The sequence below is a fragment of the Clarias gariepinus genome, chromosome 7 (genome assembly GCF_024256425.1).
Source record: "Clarias gariepinus isolate MV-2021 ecotype Netherlands chromosome 7, CGAR_prim_01v2, whole genome shotgun sequence".
Lineage (NCBI taxonomy): Eukaryota > Metazoa > Chordata > Actinopteri > Siluriformes > Clariidae > Clarias > Clarias gariepinus.
In genome coordinates, this window is record NC_071106.1 from 8929674 (window position 1) to 8948687 (window position 19014).

The following is a 19014-nucleotide window of genomic DNA, read 5'->3' on the forward strand; positions in this document are numbered from 1 at the left end:
GCGATTTTCACAATTGTCCACGGTGTTAGTTGTGTGTCAAGTGAGTGTATAAATTCTTTCTGTACATGGTGTCTGTTGTTGTCTGTTGTTTGAAAGCACAATAGAGCAGGTGAGCTGAAAATGCTGAAATTCGCAATCTGACATTCTTATATTGGAATCCGGATTTATAAAGTGTGTGTGTGTGTGTGTGGTGGGTGTTAGTCACTTTTACAGCTCTGCATATGCTTGGCTTTCTTTGACATTTTATTTTCTCTGCAAGCACACATCTCCTCCTTTCTCACTTAAGTCCTACACACTGAAGACAGCTTGCTATTTCTCCATAATGAGAGACGTTTAGTTTGTAGACTACAGCTATCTCCTCCGGCTTAGTGCTTCATCTCAACAAGCCGTGGCTGCAATTTAAGCGTCAGCCTGATGTGGGAGGCATAAAAACAGCTGTGAGACGCTTTCTGACAAGCGCGGTGCGCCCATCACAGCCCGAGCCAGGCCCCATTCATTACCGTTTTTCAAGCATTGAAGCTTCGCCTCATGACTCAGAATGGTGCATCATCTTGTACGTCATACAAGTGACCACTACACATGAGGGAGAAGGATTAGACCTGGGTAGCAGGAGCGATGTAGTTCTGGTTATTTCCTTGGAGAGTTACATGCACAGAGTATTCCCACTTCAATATCATACAGATATTTTAGCCATAATGAAGTACAGCCAAGCTTGAACATGGAAAGAATAAAATATTTGAGGTAATACTGTTAAAGGAAGAATATTCAACATCAGCATTTTGTGATCAAATTTTGTTATAACAGCATGTCATTAAATGGATTTATTCCTCCTACATCATAGTTTGTAATCTATTAAATAATGACATACATTTCATTTACTTAATAGTAATATTTACAATACAAGCGAGTTCCTGTTCTCCCTTATTTTACAACAGCTTTAAACAATAAACAACTCAGCATGTCATGTGACAGAGAAACCCCAAATCCTCGATTCGAAAGTCTTTCCTGTGTGGGAAAAGAATGCAGAATTACACTTGCTGGCACTGGAGACTCCTTCCAAAAAAGCTAATAAACCTGTTATATGCAATTAACAGTAGAGTTATTTCCAGACTAGGGATGGGTATCTAGGATTTAACCTGACAAATAGAGTTCATTAAAAAATAATTTCACTGTGCATTAAATAAATGTGGGTCAAATGTGACAACGTCACAATAGAAATGGCACCCATGTATATTATTCATCCATACATTTTGTGGTCAGGCTCAGACAAATGCCTGGTAGTGGTCACTTACTTTGGTTCGTGTAATTCTAACGCTGTAATTAAAGCAATGGAGGAAACAAAAACAAGTAATTAGCTAATAAATGGAAAGGTCCACCCAGAACAACATACATTATAATCTTTATAGATTAACAATATAGGTCTTCAGCTGTGTTATAGATTAACAATATAGGTCTTCAGCTGTGTCCAAGATTTATGAATGAAATTGCTGAATTTCTAACTTCTGGCTAGTAAAAAAAAGAAAGAAAGAAAGAAAGGAATCTCCCTCTCAGACTGCAATAACTACTTGGAAAGGTCTCCTCCACCCTGAGTGACAAAAAATTACATGGTTGGTCATAGCGTTAAAGGTATATTTACTAAATAAAGGTACTATTTTTTTTCTCAATAAATTATGTCAACTATTTATTTTAGATCAATCAACATTTTCATATAGTATTCACATATTAAATATATCGTGAATCTGATTGGCTGGAGTGAGCAGTGAAAGCTCGTGCAAGCAGGCGCGCGCAGTTATTCCGCTCCGACTTCAATACGCGCACGAGACCGCGCGCGCGATAGAGAGAGAGAGAGAGAAAGAGTCGGTACTCGATATCCGTCTATCCCATAATTTATACCTCCTGCATAGAGGGGGGAAAAGAAGTAATTCCCGGATATTGATACTTTGTAGCTTTGATATTGATACTTTGTAGATTTGATGTTGATATTTTGTAGCGCTGATATCGATACTTTAAAGCTTTTGCGAAAATTATTGCTTTTATCATAAATTAAACGGCTGTGAACCCGGAAGTTGTGTTTTTTTGAGAACTTGGATAAGCAGAGATGGCTTTCATGGTGAAGCACATGATCGGCGGGCAGCTGAAGGACCTGACCGGGGGATTAAAGGAGGAGAAATCGGATGCAGAGAAAGGAGAAGCTGCGGCTAAAGGCATGACAGAAGAGGAGTATGAGCAGTACCAAGAGCAGCTGGAGGAGGAGAAGTAAGATTTTAAAAAACGTTCTAGAAAGCTTAAACAACTATACATTAGACTCAGAATTAACCATTAATTATTTAATAATTCACATTTAATAATTCACTGATATGTTTTAAGTGGAAAGTTTGTGCACCCCTAACCATCACACTCAGATGTGCTTATTGAGAATGCCATTCCATATTTCATTTCCTTTATGCAATGATAAAATTTGCTCATCTTTTCTCTGCTCTTCTCTGCAACAAGGCTTTCTACTATAGATTTTAGAGCATGGCTGTGATGATTAGTGTTAAATCAGCTACAAGAGTGGTAGTGAGTGACTGAGGTCAGGTCTCTGTACAGGAGTTCTTCATATCTTCATGGAGCTCGTTTTGTGCATGCTGAAACTGGGTTGAGTTCCAGTAAAAAAGAAATTGTATAGCTTTCAGGACAAGTGTGCACTTCTAACTTTGTGAGAACAGTTTTTAACGAAGAACCACATATGGGTGTGACTGTCAGATGTCCACATACTTTTGGATGTAGAGTGTGTAGTGAAAAACAAAAATGATGACAAATGCATTATTCAAATAAATACTGTAACAACTCATAAAAGTGCACCGAACTCCATCTGTTTGAGGGGAATGTAAATATGGTATATGATTTTTAAAAAAGGTGTACAGTTTGTTTTTAGAATAATGCCCCAATTTAACAATTCTGGGTAATTAAAGAAAAAAACATACCAAGGTAAAGGCTTGATGATACCACAGGCAGGTGTGGTAAGTCTTAATAAATATACCAAATTTAGTAGTATTGTCAAATAAAAATGTTTTTATTATGGATAATCTCAACAGTCTGCTGTTTGAGCGTTTAAACATGTTGACTAAATGGGTTTATTGTTTTGTTTTTTTTTTTCATTTTTTAAACCCCAGACAGAAAATAATTGCTCTGCCTTTTTTGCCAAAGAGTAGGAGTATGCCTTAATGAGGCATATAATTACCATAAAATATATTTATGGTGTCAAACAAACATGGACACCACATATAATATAGTATATATATAATCTTCTCAGTAAGATAATAACAATTGTCTTATTAAGATAACATTTATCTGCAGTTATCATACCCACATTTTGCAGATTTCTTTTCATTTTCCACTGAGCTCTCATCATTGTCCTTTGTGTAAACTGTATTTATTTATACAGTAGTCTTTATCAAGTTTTTTAAGGAAACAGATCTCTGAGTAATTTGTGTAAATGATGTGTGACAGGGTTCTCATGCTGATTTGTCATGGTTTCACTGCCAAACACCAGGTGTTACAGTTATTAATAGATAGCTAAAATTGCACATTTTAACATATGCAAACATTCTCCTAATCAGTGTCTAGGTAATTACACTGCATCTGTTATTAGTTCACTTGGAACATAAACTTCACCAGATTCAATAATACACAGGAAATTATGAGCCATGTGGGATCTGCGGCCATATGGTCTGTCATCATTTTCATGCTTTGTTATGCGTGAGCTTATTAGAATTTGCTTAAAGCACAAATTGTCCTGGATGACCCAAAGGGTGACGTGATAGAGAGTGCATCTCTACGCTGTACCCAGATACCTCACCCAAGTTTATTTACCTATTCTAATTCTGTCCATAGTTTTGCCCAAATTCGAGCAGATACCTCACAAATCAAAATCGATACCTCGTCTGTGTCTGTCCAAATATAAGCACCTTCCTCACTGGAATCTGCACAAATACACATACAGGACTTTGCTACTGCACCTCATCAACGTGTGTGCTCTGCTCCAAACAGCAATCTAATCTGGGTCCATACAAATCCATGCTGCTACCTCATCTAAGTCTTGTCAAATCCAAACAGCACAGCTCATTTAAGTCTGTCCAAATCAAAACAGTGAGCTCATCTGAGTCTGTCCAAATCCAAGCAGATACACCATTTGAGACTGTTCATATCATAACATTGACCTCATTCGATTCTGCTCATATCCAAACAGCTCCTGCAATTGCATCTACTTACAGTATATGCAAACATTTACCTCATTTAAGTCTTTCTAAATACAAACAGCTGCCCAATCTAAGTCTACTCATATTACAGCTACCTCATCTGCAACTACTCATATCCAATCACCTACCTCGTTTAAGTTTATCTAAATCCAAACAGCTACCTTATCTGAGTTTCCTCATATTCGAACAGAAACTTCATTTGAGACTGGTCAAATTAAAACAGCTACCCCGGTTGAGTCTGATCAAATTTAAAGAGCTACCTCATCCAAGTCTCCTTAAACCCAACAGCTACCTCGTTTGCGCCTGTCTAAATCCAAGCATCTACTTAATCTGAGTCCATCCATATCCAAACTGCTACCTCATCTGAATCTCTCAAGTGGCAGCTTCACCTGAGTTGGTCCAAAGCTGAAAAGCTAACTCATCAGAGTCTACATAAATTCAAACAGCTATTTCACAAGGGTATGTCCAAATCCAAATCGCTTTTTCAGCGACTCGTGTACCCTAATTCCACATGCTGGGTTAGCACTAAAGGGATTTAACATGCATCACAACTTTCCATTAGAATCATAGCAAGGCATGAATTGAGCTGTTGGAAACAGATTTCCCCCTTCAACTGAAAGAGTGAAGATGGGTTTTAATATTTATCCAATGTAAAATAAATAGCATTTGGAAACCTTTTGTTTTAGTGTCTTCACGCTGTTATTTTCTTGAGCTTCTGAACGTGTGTTGATTTATCAGATCAATTGACGCGGCTCATTTGTCAGAGGGTCACGTGTATGACAGGATTCTGAGTAAGCTTTAAAGTTCAGCCTCCTGGGTGTATAACACAGGAGATGAGAAAATGAGTTATGGACATTAATCATAGATCAGTCATTGCAGGCGTTACGTGACCTTCAGTAAACAACACTCGTGTTGTGGGTGCGAGGAGGTCATACGATACTGGTTTGTGTTTGTGTATGTGAGAGACAAAGGCCATGAATTTTACTTTAATTCAATGGGGTTAGAGCTATAAATATTGGCTGGTGTGTTAAGCAGCTGGTGTGAAACCCCCAGCTGTATTTTCTCTTTATAGAATTGACATTTAAAGTGAATAAACAATAAACAATATAGAAAATAAGTTTAAAAAACTAACAATGATCTAATAATAATAATAATAATGTACTTTATTTACATAATAAATTCTGCATATATTTTAAAAAAATCATTTTATATTAAAAAGTCTGTTACAGAGAAAAAAGCTAATAAAAGGATAAAAACTGATTTTAAATAAATACACACCAGGGAGGAAGAAGAAACTTATATAAAAATTCTCTTAATAAGTTTTTATAAGTAATGATAAAATAAATTACACAATAAAATTAAAGTCATGATACATTTATTAAACAAATACCAAATTATAATAAATAATAATAACTGAATTAATAATTAAAGAAAGACAAAAGTACAAAAAAGTTTTTTTTTTTTTTACTTTGAAGTTGCTTTTTAATGTAAACCTGAGTACAGTACTGCTTTTAGCCCTATTTCTGCCTCATGTCTGCCCTCTGGAGGTCCCGTGGAGTACTGCATCATAATCTGTACACAGTGACAAAAAAATTGACAAGCGTCTGCTCAAGGACTAACTAGAAGTCCTTTATAATAGAGATACAGTGTATTAATTGTGGCACCACATATCATACCAATTTCCTTGTCATATACCACAAATATAATAAATTAAATGTCATTACACAGTATGTTGGCCAGGGTTAGGCAGACACCGATACTGTTAGGGTTCTGTTACATTGTGATTCATTTTAAACGTAAAAAGGCGCAAACATAACCAGCAAAAAAATCTGAAATATAAAGTGTTAAAGGTGGCATCGTATTCATGAGTATTAGAAGACTGAAAGTGATTTTAATGCATGAGTGTAGTGGTTTCCTCTAACCCTGGAACATGAACAGCATAAGTTGGCAGGTGTTTAGTAATAGGTTTTCATAGACATATTGAAGCTTATGTGAAAACTGTTCATGTGCGCAGCTCCAGTACTTTATTAAAGGCGAAGTTAGGACTCAAACCTTAACCTTGTGTCCATGCTTGTTCTTTTCTCCAATTAAACATCACCAAAAAAATTACCTGATGCATTTAAAGTATTTGTCCGCCTGGTATTTTAACAGTGTTGGAATATCCTTTTGCAAATCTTTCTTTCGTCTTAACACAAATTCTTTTTAAATTCAACATTCTTGTACCAAATTATTTTTTTGGGTTTTAGATTCTGGCACAAAATCACTTTATCATCCATTCATTTATTCACACATTCATCTGTTATACCGCTTATCCTGTACTGGGTGGTGTGGGGCTTGGATCCTATCCCAGGAGACTTTGAGCATAAGTCAGGAGACTATAGTACATAGTTTTCTATCATTTAAACCATTAATAAATTCTTCAGAGTGGCACGGTGGTGTAAGGGTTAGCACCGAGGCCTAGAGTGTGTGTGTTTGTGTCTGCGTGTGCCCTGCCATGGACTGTCACCCCGTCCAGGATATACCCCAAGTCCTCTGGGATAGCTTCAGGCTTCCTAAGATCCTTTAACAGGATAAGCTTGTATAGAAAAACACGTGAGTAAATTCTTCATTTTGCAATCATTTTACAGAAAACGAAAGAAAAAATACTATTTATAGCTGCTATAGCTTAAGTTATAACAGGAACTTAAATGCTTCTCACATGTTAAATGTCATGTCACTGTATATGGATTAAAAAAAGACTTAAGTGCTAAAATTGGAATCAAAATGCTCTGGTTTTAAAGGAACACTACTGTGAGATGACAGACAGTAATCTACCCCATGTCAAGCCACATCACATTACCCAAAAACTGATTATTTTCCTTAAGTGTTTTATTATTTTATTATTTATGTTACATGTAATACTTCTGGTGAAGAAATGGCACACAAGCTGCTCTTAAGATGAATAAATCAGTGTCAGACCAGAGATTCTGTGTGTGTGTGTGTGTGTGTGTGTACGTGCTTTTGACTGAAACCTGTGATGTCTTGCTTGCAGGCGAGAACGAGATGCCAATTTTGCCCAGAAGAAGGCGGAAAGAGCTACAGTGAGAACTCATTTCAGGGAAAAATACAAACTCCCAAAGGTACAGCAGAGGAACACCCACATTATCGATCGAGCTGTATACTCTGGATTATTATTTTTTAGCATTATCACTCATTTGCATGTATGTGTATGCGTGTGCGTCAGAACGAGGTGGATGAGACGCAGATCCAGGCTGCGACGCAGGACGTCGAGCTGCCCACAGAGCTCGCGAAGATGATCGCCGAGGACAACCAGGAGGAAGAGAGCAAGCTCTCGGTGCTCAGCCAGCTGTCCAACATCCAGAACGTGGACATCGACCACCTGAAGGACAAAGCGCAGGCCACGCTGGAGGAGCTGAAAAACTCCGCAGAGAAGTGCACACTCATGTGAATTTGTCTCTCTTTTTCTCCCAGTGTCATTTTTTTCTCTCTATCTCCCTCTTCTTCCTCTCATATAACACGTCTGTGTCTTCAACACCATGCTGAAGGAGAAGGCAAGATCTACTCCTTTTCCTCTCTCTATCTATCCCCTTCTTTTCTTCTCTTTTCTATCACATGTCCCGTACATTGCATTTACACACAATAGGATTTCAGCTCAATACACTGCCAAATGTACCAGCTGCCAGGTTTGATGCCAAGTCCATTAAGCTCCCCTACACTCACACATGGACAGATCTGTACAGCGCATATGGACTCACACATCCTACATATCCATCGCCCATCTGTGTGTCAGAGCATCCCAGATTTACCATCACTGCTGTTTGGTTGTGAATATTTTCAGAGCTGGAGATTATGCCCATATTTACACCAGGGAAAGTTGCTGCTTTGGTAGTATGCGACCGCCGCTATTGCGAAAAGCATCTGACCCAGGGTTTTTTTCCTGAGCATCTAGAGCACCACCTTTAAACAAAAAAGTAATTACATTTAAATAAAAATAAGGAATAAAACAAAAAACAGAGTGACAAATAATGTTTTTCTTTAATATACATTTTATAGAGCACCTTATTCATAAAAAATGTAGACCGTAAACACTCATGCTAAGTTATTCACACTTTTCTGGCCCTGAAATCAGCTCCGCACACATCTTTAACAAAGCTGCTTACCTCTGCCATTAAAAAAAAAGGCAAATCTTGAGACTGGCTGCATTTAACAGAGAACAAAAAAAGCTAAGTCTCTTCAGTGCGTTTAATTGTGCTATAATCGATAAAGTTCATTCATCTTCTATACCGCTTTATCCTGTATACAGGGTCGCGGGGGGGCCTGAAGCCTAACCCAGGAGACTTGGGACACGAGGCGGGGTACACCCTGGACAGGGTGCCAATCCATCACAGGGTACACACCCATACACATACAAACTACATGCAAATTTGGAAACGCCAAAGTAACCTAATCTGTGGAGTGTGAGAGGAAAGCGGAGTACCTGGATAACATCGACCAAACATGGGGTGAACATGCAAACTCCATGCACACAGACCCTGAGCTGGGAATCAAACCCTTGACCCTGGAGGTGATGTGTTATCTTAGGATAAAGCAATAATGACTACGTGACTAAGAAGCGAACATCCAGTCCGCTGTGACATTATTCAACAGACCTGGCTTGTTTTCCGCCGTTCAGGTCCCCACTGACGATCATGTGACCATGACCTACCCCAAACCCTCACCATTCTTTACCTCCCATCCAGTGGTGCTGTCTTGTGAGGTGATTGTGTGTTGTTTTACAGCTACAATGTGTTGTTCTTTTTGACTGTTTCCCCCCTTTAAGATCAACATACTCAATATTACATATATAAAATAATCAAACTGTCTTTTACTGAACAGCTTGGTTCTCCAAGCTGATAATGAGTGGTTTGCGATAGCACAGATGAAGAATTTAATTTCTTTTTATTTTTTGCCAACATTTTTTTTCCGCCGTGTGCTTTGTGTGAGTCGTGCTGTGCCAGTTGGTTGAAACTGTTTGTGTAATTGCCATTTTTATAAGCACCTGTGCAAATACCTAGTGCCATAGAGCATTGCCAAGAGTCTTAAAATGTGTGTCTTTGTGTGTCTGTTACCTGTAAGGGTGCAACGTAATCCTGTATATACAGCAATATCTATACACAGAAACAAGAAAGATGCATGTTAATATCTTTCAGTTTATTTATGTATAAACTTGTGACATGAGAGCGTGAGTATGTTGATTTTCTCCTCTGTATTATAATGTGTATTATATAATAGTGTATAATAATAATTCCCACACTCTATAGACTAAATTATGAATTATGGTAATTTTATGATTTTCAATGTTAAAACTATAGTAAACATATTTTTATGACTTGTGTGTTCTGTATTTATTTACAAACCTGTGCGTTATTAGTAGTTCAGTTATTGTTATTTTTAAAGAGTAAGAAATTTGGATTTCTCATGCATCCGTCCAACGGTTTTCCCCAAATTCCCAATTGTGCAGCCATTACACCAAAAAGAAACCTTAAGAGGAATCAACAGGGAACCCACCCTCATTTGGGTGATAATGGATAGCAGGGATTGATCTGCTATCATACAGTGTGTTAGGACACTGAAAGTTCAGTATAACATGAAAGGTGTTTAAGTTAATATGGAGTCCAGTTTTGTTATTGGAGGCTCAGGTACAAAACTGTTTGTAGGAATTTCAGTCCTGAACTTTTGAGCGACTGCAGTCACAAGCCATCAGAGAACAACTGTCTGCATCAGCCGAAGACGATCACCATGTGAAGTGGAACTGTCACCAGAACAAATACCTCCCAAGCAAGTAGGACTAACTATGAAAGGATCCCCTATGTCTTCAGGGGGGAGAAAAAAACTCAGTTTTTGAGTTAGGAGGATTCGTTTGGTAGCCTTGTAGAACAACCTGGCTCCCCTGACTCCTCATTTCTGGTCCGGATCAAACAATGACACATGGCACATTAAAGGGCTTAAAAACAAATATTTTGGTGAAAATCAAGTTGAGCAAAAATAATTCTCCCCTTCATAAAGGGCCCTTATTCCCTCCAGAGACTATAACGGGTTTTGTGGAGTGGACACACACTGGGAAGAAAAAATAATAATTATTTGGACCTTTGCACTCCAACCTCCTTTGGAACAGCACTCGATATTTTAAACACACACATGAAATTTAACATGCTACGACTTTAAAGCCTTCTCTCTCAAACAAACCAAGATGCCAAACTGTAGCACCTATGGTTTCTCAGATATAAGCAGAAGTAACATGCGAGTGCTGTTGGCTTTGAAGTGGAAGCTGGATACTTTCTCTGTACCTCTGAGATAGGTCTGCAGCCTGGAGTTGAGATACCACTTTTGACCAACAGAGAGAGACATTGCTGAACATGGGAAAAACCCATTCATTTATACATGCTGTTTATACATAATGAATAAAGTATAGACACATACGCACTTTATTCAATTATGTGTTTTGTACATATTTATTTAGTCATATATATTTACAATTGGACATCTATGTCGAATTTAATACCTGCTATATCATTATTAACTTATACTGTACACTATCATGTCCTCAATCAGCTTTGGAGAAGGTAGGTGTATTATTGTGTCAAAGCCTACAATCAAGATCTGCTTTCATGTATGGAAAATGCAAATACCTTTAGTGGTTTTATTGGCATTTCAAACATTTACAGTAGGTTAAGTACACAATGAAACAATATCGTTCCTCCAGAACCACAGTGTTACATAAATAGCACAGAACTACAGTGCATACGGAAAGTGTTCACAGCGCTTCATTTTTTCCACTTTTTGTTTTGTTGCAGCCTTATTCCAAAATGGGTTAAATTCATTATTTTCCTCTAAATTCGACAAACAATACCCCAAAATGACAATGTAAAAGAAGTTTGTTAATGTATTAAAAATAAAAAAATCACATAAGTACATAAGTATTCACAGCCTTTGTCATGATACTCAAAATGGAGCTTAGATGCATCCTGTTTCTGCTGATCATCCTTGAGATGTTTCTACAACTCGATCAGCGTCCACCAGTGGTAAATTCAGTTGATTGGACATGATCGTGAAAGGCACGTCTATATAAGGTCTCACAGTTAACAGCACATATCAGAGGACAAACTAAGCAATAAAGTCCAAGTCACTAGACTTCCGAGACAGGATTGTATCAAGGCACAGATCTGTGTCTCAACATCACCGTGGCCTCCATCAAGAACCTGGTCACTCTGAAAGACCTCCAGTGTTTCTCTGTGGAAAGAGGAGAACCTTCCAGAAGAGCAACCATTTTGCAGCATCATACTCAAGACTTGAGGTTGTAATTGGTGTCAAAGGGGCTTCAACAAAAGAAAATTGGTTTCTCATGGTCTAAGAGTTCTTCAGGTGACTTTTGGCAAACTCCAGGTGTGCTGTCATGTGCCTTTTACTGAGGAGTGGCTTCCGTCTGGCCACTCTGCCATACAGGCCCGACTGGTGGAGTGCTGCAGAGATTATTATTCTTTTGGAAGGATCTCTAAGATTAGTCCCAAAATCCCAAATTGCCTGGCATGTGTTAATGGGACTGTGTATGTGTGTTCAAGTGTGCCCTATGATGGATTGGCACCCTGTCCAGGGCATACCCTGACACATGCCCTATGCCATGTGCCCTGAGACCCCTGGGATAGGCTCCAGGCTTCCTGCGACCCTCTATACAGGTTAAGTGGTATAGCAGATAAATAAATAAAACCTAAGTTACATAAAGTGCATGAGTACAAATGTGTGCAAACAATGAAACATATTACTTAAGACAATGGGTAGAGTGGGACACAGTACAGTGGGGTTCGGACCAGTACAACTATTTAATGTAAGTAAAAGTGCTAAATTAAATACTGCAATGAGTTAGGTATAAAATGCAATTATGGTAAACATGACACATGTTTCAGAATGACTGAAAGAAAGGAACATGGTAAAGGAAGGGAAGGGATAATGATCCAAAGCTTACTACACCATCTGTCAAAAATGAATGCTGTGTTATGAGCATGTATGGCTGCCAGTGGAACTGGGTCACCGGTGATTATTGATGATGTGACTGCTGATAGAAGCAGGATGAAATTTAAAGTGTATAGAGCACTATTTTCTGTTTAGATTCAGTCCCATGCTGCAAACGTGACAAGACAGTGCTTCGCACTATAGATCGATAATGACCCAAATTATACTGTGAAAGCAACCTACGACAAAGAAAGGGAATGTTGTTAAATGGCCGAGTTAGTCGCTTGACCTCAGCCCAATTGAGAATGTGGCAGACAAAACTGAATGCAGGAAGACCGTCAAAACAAGCCTCAAGTGATGGCGGCTGCAGTAAATTCAATTTAGTTTTATTTATATGACGCTTTTAACAATGGTCGCCAACCAGCTTTACAGAATGTAAAAAATATGGAAATGAGTTTGAAAAGTGTGGGAAAATGTGGATAAATCATAATTATCAGATTGTTCCTGAAGAGCAACAGCAGCAAGGAAACCTTGAGAGGAAGCAAACCCAACAGGGAGACCATCCTCATTTGAGTCATATCAGATAGCAAGGATTGATCTCTGTGTGAGGCAGCTGAAATTTAAAGAACTGGCAAAGCAGCTCAAGGGAGAAAACTCAGCATTTGATGATGTCCATGGGGTTCTAGATTTCAGGCAAATCTTTTTTTTAATAGTCATAATATTTATAATTGTTAGTTTGTGCAAATAGGCGGCATGGTGGCTTAGTGGTTAGCACTGTTGCCTTGCACCTACAGGCCAGAGGATGCGATTTTCACCTTGGGTCTGTGCGTATGGAGTTGTTGGGTTTTCTCATACAGTGCAAAGACATGCCGATTATACTAACTGGCATTCCCAAATTGCCCATAGTGTGTAAATGAGCGTGTAAGTGTGTGCCCTGCAATGGATTGGCACCCCGTCCAAGATGTACTCTGCCTCCCCTGAAATATAGATGATAAGTGCAAATACATCCCAATTGTTTAATTTGATGATGCACAGATGCAAAAAAAAGTTTCTATTTAAATACTTATGGCCTGGGTGTAGAAACAAATATTATTATTATTGGCATAATACAGAGGCTTATTTGACAGATAGTTGTTTTATTTATTTATTTCCTTTTTTTTTAGCACAGATGCTTGATCATTATTCTGATTTTTTATTGTGGACGCTGTACACAATGCCTGCACTGTAAACAAAACCCACCGTGTGTACCCCAAGCTTTTCTAAAGCAGTCGAACCCAGACCCGTCCCAGTTTCCATTTCAATAGCAGAGAGGTTTTTGGTGGGGTGTGTGAATGTTTTTCGAGTGTGTCGTAAAATATATTAATGCTAAAAAACTTTTCCCTATTGCTGAGGCCCATTGAAAGGCCCTGCTGTCCGCTGCATGGCCAGTTTAACACAAAGAGGGTGAAACGGGCCAGAAAACTCTATTGTCCTCCATTCATTTCCTCCTCAATACCAGATTAAACCGCTCGATGGGGGGAAAGGGGACAGGAGGAGATGGACCAGAATGGCTTTTTTTTTTGGTCTGCTTGAAATGAAGTGTGGTGGTAGAAGAGAAATGTTTGTGTTGGAACACAAACACACTGATTTCATCATGTCTAAACATCACACACTACCATGGTATACAGCAGGCCTACTCCTGAGCATGAACTCATATCACACACACATACACAGTAGTTTTCTTTCTCTCTCTCTGTCTCTGAGGTTTTTGCAAACCACTAGCACTTACTCCACCGTTACATCCGGGAATTCTTTTCCTGGACCTCAGCACCACTGCCCTGGCCTTCACCGCCGCAGTGACCGTTACGTCCTGAGATTTAAACCACTTTTAAAAACTCCTGCGCACCGCGTGCATGTCAGCTCGAGACCCCCATCCAAAAAAAGCAGCGTTGTTATGGAAACGAGTCCCCTTTTACGACCAATCGTAAACCAGAATGCGTAATAGGAAAGGGGGAGAGACAGGGGGCTCCTTTTTCTTTCTTTTTTTTTTTCTTTCTCTCTCTCCGTGAAAACTCGAGCGGGAGGAAATATATCTACACCACCACAGAACAGAAAGGGGATTTCGGCGGGTTGAGATGCTTCCAGACGCGGTAAAGTGGATCCAAACTTCTAAACTTTAAACCTGCAAGAGAGGAAAAAAAAGTTTTGTGCGCACTCGGGAAGTCGTTTCTATGGTGACCACTGTTGTGAGGCTAAAAGATTCGCCCCGTCTGATGATGACATGGGGAGCTGGCGCGGCCCCGCGGTGTTCCTCCTGTGTCTCGCGGTGGCGCTGAATGCCGAGCCCGCGTGCTGGCAGGCCGTGATCCGGTGCCACGAGGAGCGCGAGTGCGAGCTCGCGTACACGCAGTACCTGGTCGCGTGCGACGGGAACATCCGGGGCGCACTGCGCCGCTGCCCGAGCCACTGCGTAGGCGCGCTCGTGCGGTTAAACCAGACGGCGCGCGGCCCGGATTTGGAGACGTGCGACTGTGGAGTCGACCCGGAGTGCCGGCGCGCCAAGCGCAACATCGAGCCGTGCCTGCCGCGCGCGCACGCCCGCGAGGCCGGCGGAATCGGGTGCACTGAGGCGCGGCAACGCTGCGAGGAGGACGCCGTTTGCCGCGCCGCGCTGGCCTCGTACCTGGCGCACTGCGGGCAGCTGTTCAACGGCCGGAAGTGCTCGGCGCGGTGCAGGGCAACCATTGAGCAGCTGCGACTGCTGCCGGACGGCGTCCTGCTCGAGCGCTGCGTGTGCGACGGCGTGGAGCGACCCTTCTGCGAGGTCGTCAAGGACAACATGAGCCGCCTGTGCGCGCTCTCGGACCGCGGGCCTGTCCCGGATGTCCCGGATTACATCTACGAGGACGAGGATTACGACCCGAAAACGGAGCGCGAGATAGACGCTGTGGTTGCGCCTTCACGTGCCTGGCGTTCCTCGGGCCATCTGGCCGTGTTCCTGGGGTCACTCGCGTTCACCTTTCTCTGGGTTTGAAAGGCTCTTCTGCGCATGCTCAGATCATACTCACTGTTTATTATTATTTAATGGATAATACAGATGAGATTATTGCTTTATATCGCCATGTGCGTTGTGATATATTGGTGCACCCTTTATGTTCATGGTTACTGATGACCATTGTTCATTTAAACACATGATGATCAGAACATGAAAAAATATATATTATTAGTCAATTAAGCAGTATCTGTTTTACAAAATGCCAGTATTCATGCAAAATATCAGTTTACAATCCCAGGGGGTTGGCTGTCTATTGTAGACTTTGGAATTTGGTTTTGTTTTTATTATTAACTGTCTTACAGAAACACCCGAAATGTTCTAAGAGTGAAGCTATCACCCTGGACCACCATTATAACACTTTCATTTTCACGATTCAAACCTGACCCAGGGCCATCAGTAGCTAATCGAAGAAAAAATAAAAACATAAGAACATCTCTGTTCTTTGACCTTCTGCCTCTCTGTCCCTATACTTCATGTATGGTTTGTTTAATACAAGTGCTGTGTCAAGTGTCTTTTTTTTTTTTAATTCAAGTAAGACAGAAGACAAACACAGGTCTCGTGTGCTGTGTGTTTGCATAGCTCTCGTTGCCCGCTCACTCATTGTTGAGATGATTACACTTCAAATATTTGCAGTGGACGGCCGGAGAAAAGAGCAGCTTTCAGGATTGTGCTGTTAAATTAAGTGAAGAGGCTCTTCACAGGCTAATAAATATCCCCCACCACTTACTGCCTACTCTCTCTCTCTGTCTCACTCTCTGTCTGTCTGTCTGTCTGTCTCGTCTAAGCGTAATGAATCATACCCCGGGGTGACCCTTTCCTCTCTCCCCCTTTCCTTTTCTCTCTTTTTTTAAACCTCCCTCCCCCCAAATCTAAAGGAAATACTTGATCTCTCTCTCTCTCTCTCTCTCTCTCTCTCTCTCTCAGTCCTGAGTTGGGCCTTTGTTTCTGGTGGTATAAAGTAGATTTCTGTTGCACAACTGCTTTGTAAAAAGCCATTTTCTCTTTTGCTTGTGATTTGTGAGAAAATGTAGATGTATTATGCTTTTATTTAAAAGCAGTAGTATCTCTCTTTCAGTTTGTAAAGTTTGTTGTAAGTTTGCAGATTTTTTTTGGCACATGAATGAACAATATCTTACACATCTGCATGTAGATTTCAGAAAGAAAAAAAGTTTATTTTTTCACTTAAAATGCTTTGATGTTACTCAACCTGTTACTTTTTTTTTGTTTGTTTTTTAAATTTCTACATTTTAAAGATTATTGTCTTGTGCATTAAATTCGAGAAGTAACCACAATAGGTGCATTAACTTTTTCTAGATTGAATATTGCTGAAATGATGTTTGTTAAATTGCCATAAACATTTTATGTACAGAAAGCAATATATTTATGTTTAAGAAAGATGATGTAATAAATTTTTATCTGACATTTTCATGTAATTAAGCGTGCTGTTGATTTCCTAAGTAGGGATATAAAAAATAAGGCAATGCAGTAGCGTAGTGGTTAGCACTGCGGCCTCGCACCTCCAGGGTCGAGGGTTCTATTTCGGGCTTGAGTCTGTGTGCATGCAGTTTGCATGTTCTCCCTGTGCTTGGTGGGTTTCCTCACATAGTCCAAACACATGCAGGTGGAGTGTTAATTAGCATTCCCAAATTGCCCATAGGGTGTGTGTATGTGTGACCTGTGATGGATTGGCACTTTGTCCAGTGCCCTGGGTTTCCTGGGATAGGCTCCAGGCCCCCTGTACACATGACAAGTGGTAAAGAAGATAAATGAGTGAATGATGAATATGAAAAATTATACACACAATATTAGTTAGTAAAATAATAAAGCTGCTTAAATACAGCTAACATAAAAGCAGGTTTATTGTAAATACTTTTATTTATGTATAATTGAGAATTAAATAAAAAGCAACTGTATTGTTTGTTTGGTTGGTTAGTTGGTTATTTTCCTGGTATGCTTTGACCCTTCTTGTATTTCTTGGGATTACCACTGCAAAGACGTATGAAGTTCTTCTGTCTGATTTCATATATCCTATGATGTAACGTTGCAATCCCGATGGGCTTGGGCTCTTCATTATTGACTCTGCACCATCAACAGGGCACAATGTCCCACTTGATTAATACACTATATCGATGTGGTGTGTTAGGCCATGCTCTCCTTCACCACCATCGAAACACCCAAAATAAAAAAAACGTAATATTCCACGGACGTGCCGAATCTAAAGCTGATCACTTCGAAGCTGTTCTAGTGGTCCAGCCCCTAACCAATTCGCTTTATGTTGTAGTTTTTTTGCGCCCATCTGTATGTGCCTGTCTAAGTGATGGAGCGTGCAATACACACAAGTCAATTTTGCTGTGAAAACATCTCGGTAGAAACATCTCAGTCGACACCCCCCCCCCCGTTCCCCCCACCCCCCACCCCCCCTCCAGCCTGCTTCTGGGAACAAAATCAAAACAAACAAAAGCAGGAGAACTATTCGCACTCCAGACCTGGGCCTTGGTGTCTCATTTATCTAGATGCTGGGACAGACCAATATTTCACCCTCAGCCATACACCCAGCTCTAGAGACCCTGAGAAATGGTCGTTTCAGATTTTAGTGTCTTGTGGGAACAATGTTCTATTCATGACGGCAATGTCAGCGTAAGATGGATGCTGTGTGTGTGAGGTTAGACGAGGTTTTCTCCGTTTCTACAGGGTTTAACCCTTTTAGCCTTCTCTTCTGGAAAACGTTACACTCTGTGTGCTAAGTGAAGCCAGTTTTGACTACAGTACTGCCTTTTGTGTGCGACAGAATCGAGTGTGTCTTTGGAGAATATGACCACGTAGAAGAGTCTCGATGATCTTCCTGGCAAGCTGAGCCTGTGTGAGAACAACATAATTATATTCACATGTTCTGGATCCAATCACCACTCATTTGAGAAGAAGAAAGGCTTTTAGAAGACAATAGACAAACTGGTCTTGATTAATTACTTATAAAGCAATTGTAACTAAACAGGTCATGGTCTCCCAGGAGCGTTGCAAAGTTAAAATCGTCTCAACTGAAACAGAGAGAAAGAGTTCAGTGTGTCGCTCATTCTACTATTTAATTATCATTTTTGTGCTGCAATAAAGTCAAACTTTATTTTTTATTGGGTAAGAGTGCTGAGCACATCCTGAAATGCCTCATGTATATATATATGTATGTATATATATATATATATATATATATATATATATATTCTAGAAATATCTTTGTTTATGTAGGTCATATACTATATAATTAATCTATTTATTTATTCAGAGCGTATGCAATATGTTGGATATGGTACTGACGTATTTATGAACTTAATATCAGAACTAAAAACAGATCTCGCTTTAGAAAATGGAAAATATTGTGCATTTGATCTTTGATCTAGACTTATGATTCATTTTGAGACGAGTGCAATGCACAGAATAACAGCATATCATTAGGTATAAATATATAAATGTATGTATAGGTATAAAAACTTATTTTATTTCTCTATATAATCTCCTACTTCCACATTGCCCATAGTGTGTGAATGTGCATATGAAAATTGATCACCACTGGCCTGCATGGTCCCTAGTTGAACTACAGGGATTCCATAGATGGATGAATGGATGGATGGATAATCCCTTGCTACACTAACAGACTCATCGCGGTGTTTCACTTGTGCTTGAATATCATCAAGGTAGAAAGTTTTCTCAGTTTGCCAGAGCCATGGTTGGACCGGCCTTTACTCCTTTATTGCCCCAAAC

General features: G+C 39.9%; 2 protein-coding genes across 2 annotated transcripts; both read left to right on the forward strand.

Moving 5' to 3' along the window:
• Nucleotides 1–1809: 1809 nt before the first annotated feature.
• Nucleotides 1810–9609, forward strand: cplx3b (complexin 3b). Its single transcript, XM_053501161.1, has 3 exons — nucleotides 1810–2256; nucleotides 7273–7360; nucleotides 7465–9609. Exons 1-3 carry the CDS (start codon nucleotides 2099–2101, stop codon nucleotides 7687–7689), a joined length of 471 nt encoding a protein of 156 aa, XP_053357136.1. The 5' UTR covers nucleotides 1810–2098; the 3' UTR covers nucleotides 7690–9609.
• Nucleotides 9610–13447: 3838 nt separating this feature from the next.
• On the forward strand, nucleotides 13448–16686 carry si:ch1073-459b3.2 (growth arrest-specific protein 1). The gene has a single exon (XM_053499974.1). It carries the CDS (start codon nucleotides 14488–14490, stop codon nucleotides 15238–15240), a length of 753 nt encoding a protein of 250 aa, XP_053355949.1. The 5' UTR covers nucleotides 13448–14487; the 3' UTR covers nucleotides 15241–16686.
• Nucleotides 16687–19014: the final 2328 nt, after the last annotated feature.